Genomic DNA, 6,975 nt, shown 5'->3' with positions numbered 1-6,975 from the left:
GGGTAAAAGAATTTCTGAAAATGTTTTTGGGCAGCTATGTGCGAGATTTAGAATTTTTTTTCGAGTGATTAACCTTGCACCACAGAATACAGATCATGTAATCAAAGCAACATGTGTCCTTCATAATTCACAAGCCCTGTTGGAAAAGTTCCTGGACAGATGCAAATTGAAAACCCACAAGACATCTTAGATCACTGTAAGGGGTTGTCTTAATTCTTTGGAAAAAAGAGGATTCATGGATCGAAGGACGCTATTGAAGTTCGCAACAAGTTTGCCCAGTATTTTGATTCAGACGCTGGCAAAGTTGCATGGCAGAACAAGCACTGCTTTGGGAAATAAATGTACATTACAGTATATCATTATAACCTGTCTCTTATACACATCTAGATGTGTATAAGAGACAGCCCTAATTGCGTTCGATGCCAAGTTAGAGCCAGATAAACAGCCAGCCAGTTTCAGGCCGTCGACGTCACACGGTGGAAAGGCTTGTTTAATAAAACATCTACTGTATTTTACGAACCTCTAGTACCAAGTGGTATTTGTTTAAAAAAAATTGTGAACTACTGTAGAGAAAGTGTGAGTTTCCACTACCTAACCTAGCCGACCAGTGCAGCAGCGTGTTATATCGCAATCTAAGTACTGTAGTAGATTCTCTAGGCCCTAGCTAAATTTACCTTCGATAAAAAAACGAATTATTTTAATCGCTAGCTAGCATTCTTCCATTTAACAAAATATTGTTTCAATTTTCATTAAAACGTCTATATACTTTATGGACCTTTCTGTCCTGTTTTGTAGTTTGTAGATCGCTCAATTGTGTTGTTTACATGCACTTGCGAAAATCTAGTTTCAAATAAGTTGCTGACTTCCACACACTTTTTTATTTCATTATCGTAAACATGTGCGCTCATTTTAATAACTGGCGTTGGTGGTAGTTCTTTCAAACTGAATTAATAGCGACTATTATAGCAGAAATGGAAAAGATTGAATTGTCAATAAATAAATACAACAAATCTGATTTAATTATTAAGAAAAATATACATTATCACTTTGAAAAATGTACACAATTAGACTTTTTAACGTTATTACTTGGTCGATGATGCAAAGGACTATTCGTAAAACGGACATTGCTTGGTTTTTACCCATAATATTACAAATAATTTCTGAAAACCAGACTAATGAGACTACTTTGATGCTGTTGTTAGCATTGTTGGAGTACGTTGTTGCCAGCCAGAAGATGATATGGTGGTACAATACAACAACGCTGGCTTAGATACTACGTTACGTAATCGTGTCCTTGTAATCCGAACCGAATTTACCGTTAAGCAAGTTAATTTACCATTATTCTAGTAAAGTTAAGTCACTTAACTTAAGTCACTTAAGCCTTTTATCTAGCTATAATTGAGTGGTTCACGTCAAACTTTTAACTAGTTAAGTGGATGTATATCTAGATAAAACTTCGACGTGAACCAGGCTATTGTTTGATCAAATAATGAAAAACAAAATAAAAATAATAAAATCATCTTATTCATCAATTGTGCCCATAACTTCCTCCTCTAAAGCTCTATTAGGCTTCATTACCAGACTTTCCATATCCGCTGGTAGATCTTGTAGGGAGGAAATGCATCGGTTATTCCCCCGACTAGTACTATGACCTCTACCAGCGATCTTCTGAAGCCGTATGGAACGTCGGACAGGCGTCACTAAAAACCGTTGAGAACTGCCATCCATGCTTTTGTTCAATCTGTTGAGATCATTTTAAATGTCAATAAATATATAGCTAATATCAGTCACAAGTAAATAATAATATAGTACAGAATACCCTCAATTTTACGTATGGGACCGGAGAACGTACGTAAATTGGGCAATTCGTTAAACCAAGGTTCGTTAAAATTTGTGGTGACCTTTGACTTAATATGTACCCAACTCTCAACGTATGTTATGAACGAACGATGTTACTTCCTAAGAATAAAACCATGTGTTTAGTGTTTTTATTCATCATTTTATGATGTCATAATAAAGTGTTCAAATCAAACCATATCAGTTTATTAATACATCACTTCATATGTTTTATTTAACTAAAGAACATGAAAAGATTACCTATACAACAAAGGTTTAGATTATAACGTGTGTTAAATAGACACAATCAATGTTGCTGTTGAATCAAATAATGAACAGACAGGAACTAACAAACCTCTCTTTACATTATAGTGGCCCTCAAAAGGGCCGTTTGTTTTGAGCATTTGGGGTTTTTTGATGACATCATAGTCCATAGGAAGCCTACTTAATACTGAGGGTTCGTATAACTGAGGTATGTAAAAACGAGATTCTACTGTAAATGGGGTAAAAAAACACCAATAATACACAGTACTGGATTTGTTGGTTGGCTGTCCTTCCCTTCCCTTCCAGGACTGAGATTCTGTATTCAAATCATACAAATGTCAAGATTTTCTCAAGACTAAACAGTAAACACAATTTCTGTTATAAATTTCTCAAGGATTTGAACCAAGAATATTTTGGTTTGGAAGACAAGTACTTTTAACCACCAAGGCTGGTCCACTTTATTATAATAAAGTAACTTAATGGTCCATTCTAATGTATTTATAATAAAATAATTCAATGGTTCATTTTAATGTATTTATAATACTTTATTTAGCAAATAACTCAATGTTGTTGGAAATTTGCATGCTTTAATGCATTTTTGAACATAAAAAAGAGAGAAACAACAATGAAACTATTAATGATTATTATAAAACCTTATTAAAATGCTGTGATTGTATTGATTTATTGGGTTGTAGACTTACCGGTTTACAATGGGCGTGGATTTAACAAGAGAGTAACGGACCACAGATGATGTACCCTCCTCCACCTTGGGGGTGGGGCAGTATTTTCGGGTGCTTGACGACACTGGCCCAGGTGTGCGTAGGAGAGGTTTTGGAGTTGCAGAGGGTGTAGTGTCCATTCTTTGTGAGTATCTGATTGTGAAATCTTGTAACGCTGATTTCAAAATGTCAGTGGGCTGCCATAAGAAAAGAATGTGTTATAACACAATGGTTTTCAAGATTTTTATTTAGTTGGGCTTTGGGCAACACTTTGGCCTCATTACTATTAAAAAATATTTAATTCTTGTTACAGTATTATGAACATAAATTAGGATTTATCTGTATCATACAAAGGCATTCTTACCTTTGCTTTGTGATCAATTGCTTGTTCATACAAAGCGAGGACATGCTCTTGACCAAAGCCAACAGTCTCAGCAACTTTAGCTCGACAAACCCAAAACAAAGCTCTACTTCTTACTTGAGGGCAGCGTTCATGTAGCTCTTCTAGCCAATCACTAACTTTCCTTTCATTCTTTATCTAAGATATTAAAAGAAAAATCAAAAGTATGTCAACTATATATTCACATTCCTACAGTATAAGAATCCTTTAAGTATTCACCTATAACATAAACTAAAATGCAATCAAAAGCTGTTGTTTGTTTTGTAGTATTTTAATATTATATTATATTATTCGTCATTAACACTTTTTTTAATGAAAATTTAAAAGATAGGTTTTCATGATTTAATTAGATCTTTAAGGTTTTATCAGATCTTGTTTTTATCAGATATTTCAAAATTTTATTCGAACTTTAAAAAATCGATGAAATTTTAACCTCGTTCATGAAACCAAGACAGCTGTGAAGGCATTCATCGAGGGCGCAATTCACGTCCACTTCACTTCTTTCCAAACGGGCATCCTCATCCACTTGAACACATTGCTCTAGTTCTGGACTGAGTCTGACAACATCAAATGTTTCTCGCCGAACATTTCTTTTGACCGTGTGCGGTGTCTTACCCTTTGCTGTAAGCCACTCTTCCAAGCGAGCCCTACCAACAAATAATTTGTAAATTATTATTATCCAAATTTTCTATAAATCTCTGTCCAGACTAACAAGTTTTTGTACATCATAATTCCCATATATGGGTGTGATATGAGATCACTATGTCCATATGAACCATCAAGTTTTCTGCATCATGTGATATCATAATGCCCATATAGCCTGATATATGACATCATTATGTCCATATATATGGATGAGAAATGACATTAAGAAAATAATAAATATCCTCTGAATTTAATCTAAGAAAATATAATACATATAAATTACCAAAATTCACAATTAATAGGTACAAAAATAGCCCCACACCACAGCTCATAAATATTATAAATCAAATTATCAGAACCAACAGACCACAATATTTCTTTTTTGCTCCATTTCTAAAAAAAAAAAAATTAGGGCACTAGTACTGAATGTCTGTACTCCAGCAGTACCATGTTTTGCTATGAATTTACCTTCTATTTTTCTCAGTCTTGTTTTCATTTACCAAAGTACTCTGCAAATCTCCAGACTTGATGAGATCACCTGAAGACACTCTTATCACCTCAAGTCCTTCTTCCTCCAAACTCATTTTAACTGAATTGATTTCTGTCATGACATTTTCCTTTAAATTTATCACTTCCCTTTGAGTTGTATCAACAGGACAAAGGAGTTGACCAGGAGTTAACTTACAAGCTTTTGCTTGACCGTAGTACCCCCGGTATTTGCTTGTTACAATGTCTCTTAGTTTGAAGCTTGTGTCTGGCTGCCAATCCAGGCGACTCACTGCTAGCTTCCTCTTATTACTGTTCCATGGTCGAATCTTAATCTCTGCTTTTTCAAATTCCATTCGCTTTTTTTTTCTCAACAAGCCAGGCTTCAAGTTTTTCTCTAATAAAGACAAAATATGGCACCAATCAATGTAAAGATTTTTATTATTTTCTTTTTAGTATGGTATCTATCAGTGATAATTCATTCTCCCCTTTACCATGCTATATGTTTAGATATAAAAGTAGATTGTGTTTAGTTCATTAAAACAAATAAACTTGTTATTGATTTGTCAGGCACTTTTGTATTCTTTACCATAAGAAAAGTCTTAAACAACAACCGCGCATATTTTAACACTTTTTTTTAGTTTTCACAAAGTAACACAATCAATTTTCATAGCCTGTAATGTGAGTGACAAATTATTAATGTCTAACAAATTTGAATACACTATTAGTTAATATTCAAATTTAATAGGTATATTGCCTACCTCATGGTTAGATCGGAGCTTGTCTCTTTGCGTTGATGAACATCCTGTTGTTTTGACCGTAGAGCTAGTACAGACCTTTGTCCCTGTGCTGACCTATCCTCCTGTTTTGATCTTTGTTTCCTCCTTGAACTTGGAACACTTCTTGACATTTGACCTTTTTGTTGTGTTTTAAAACTAATCAAGTTTTTGCCGCAAGGTAGCTTTTTCCTATCAGTCGGTTGCCTTCTGGTTTGTGGTGTCCTGTTTGTCTTCTGCATCCTCCATTGTTCCAATCTCGCCTCCATAATCTCTACAAATTTTAACCAGCTTCTTAATTTGTTATCATTTTTTTTTTTATTAATGCATTGATTTAATGTAAGGGCATACTTCTCACTTATGCTGTTTCACAATACAGTAGAACCCTTCCTTTGGGACACCCCTATAAGGAGAAGAATTTTTGGACCACAAAATGAAGGTAAAGTACATAAAACACAGTCAAACCCTATTCAGGGGACAGCACCTCTATTGGACATCCTAGTAAGGGGACACTTTTATTTTGGATCTTCTTCTGTAGTACAAACAAAATATTACCATGTATTGTTGATTTATTCAAAAAACAATTTCATAAGTAGTAGAATAGAGAATAAGAATTTCAGTAGTAGTAGAATAAAACAATACAATAAATCACTGGCAAACAGTGATTTGAAGTATTAAATCATTTACAATACAGTGAAGAATTCCTAATTTCTCAAAATCATTTAAAGATGAAAAGAGAAAGAAAATTTTAATCAAACTAGGTCATGAGTGCCATTTGCGGCCATCTAGAGGTGCATAACCATACTGTAAAAGTTTTTTAATTGTGCGGAGGATATCTACAAAATCAGCTCACATTTGCACGGAAATTCGCTGGGAAAATAGGTGCGCTGAATCTTAATTGCTGCACAATTGCATTGGTTATACAGTACATTAAGATTTGGTCAAAGCCTAATTTTCGGCAAAATATGCGTGGAAATCGGCCCTTATTTTTCAAAATGCACGGACAGACTTCTAGGCAAAATTTTGGCGCCAAAGATATATTCCCCACGAGTCTGGTAACCATAAATGTTCTTGCTTCAGCATTAATCTGCACCTTCTTTCCAGGGGGGTTATACTGTATGTTCTGACTATTGCATCATATAACTAACAGCTGCATAATGAGGATCCTTTCATTAGTGGAAACAAATTTGTCCAACATAGTAACAAAATAATTTAGAGATTTGGAAGGCTTCTTTAATCAATATTTAATACATCTTTGCTTTAATTGATTCCAAAAATTAATATACATACATATATACCTATCTAGGCCTACTGTAAAACCTTGAATTGAAACCCTGGACTTCATTTCTTTACGAACTTTGCATGGGCTTCCTTGGATTGGATTGGATTTATTCGGTGTAAAGGATAGCCCATGAAAGTCTAAGACTTATTTCCAGTGTGGTCCTTCTGGTGGTGATTGGGCAGTACACCAGGAGATAATCAACTACTGTTTTCCGAAGAGTGTACTGCGTTCTTTAACGTGCACATGGGCCATAATGCACATGTAACCAATGGCTTAAACGTCTCATACAAAAGATAGTGCGCTACTTTTAACTTGTATTTCAGCCCTCCAGCTGAAACACAAGGAGAGGCAGCGATGGGAATTGAAACTGGGGACCTAGAGATCTTCACGGTTCAGTGCACACACAGTGGTTACCACCAGATTAGCTGAATGAGCTAAGCTGCTCTATCTTTTCGAGATGGGCTTCTTTTCGAGGCTACTTTTGCAAAGTACAGTAACTGTCTCTTATACACATCTAGATGTGTATAAGAGACAGGTAACTTAATGGTCCATTCTAATGTATTTATA

At 34.9% G+C, this 6,975-nt stretch overlaps 1 protein-coding gene across 2 annotated transcripts in view; it reads right to left on the bottom strand.

Annotated features, from left to right (window-relative positions):
* Positions 1-1,398: 1,398 nt before the first annotated feature.
* Positions 1,399-6,975, bottom strand: part of LOC117125194 (cytoskeleton-associated protein 2-like) — a 24,064-nt gene continuing 18,487 nt past the window's right edge. The window contains exons 2-7 of one of the 2 annotated variants that reach the window (XM_033271620.1): positions 5,112-5,400; positions 4,333-4,747; positions 3,653-3,866; positions 3,184-3,357; positions 2,802-3,019; positions 1,399-1,741 (exon numbers count right to left, since the gene is read on the bottom strand). In XM_033271620.1, the coding sequence (XP_033127511.1) occupies positions 1,522-1,741; positions 2,802-3,019; positions 3,184-3,357; positions 3,653-3,866; positions 4,333-4,706 (1,200 nt within the window). In that variant the 5' untranslated portion in view covers positions 4,707-4,747; positions 5,112-5,400 and the 3' untranslated portion in view covers positions 1,399-1,521. The remainder of the gene's footprint in view (positions 1,742-2,801; positions 3,020-3,183; positions 3,358-3,652; positions 3,867-4,332; positions 4,748-5,111; positions 5,401-6,975) is intronic. The other variant, XM_033271621.1, reaches the window with a different exon arrangement.

Source organism: Anneissia japonica, unplaced genomic scaffold (assembly GCF_011630105.1).
Source record: "Anneissia japonica isolate Jap-2015-1 unplaced genomic scaffold, ASM1163010v1 scaffold2191_len329779_cov167, whole genome shotgun sequence".
Lineage (NCBI taxonomy): Eukaryota > Metazoa > Echinodermata > Crinoidea > Comatulida > Comatulidae > Anneissia > Anneissia japonica.
Note: the sequence above shows the minus strand (reverse complement) of the source record. Positions and strands in the feature narration are given on the sequence as shown.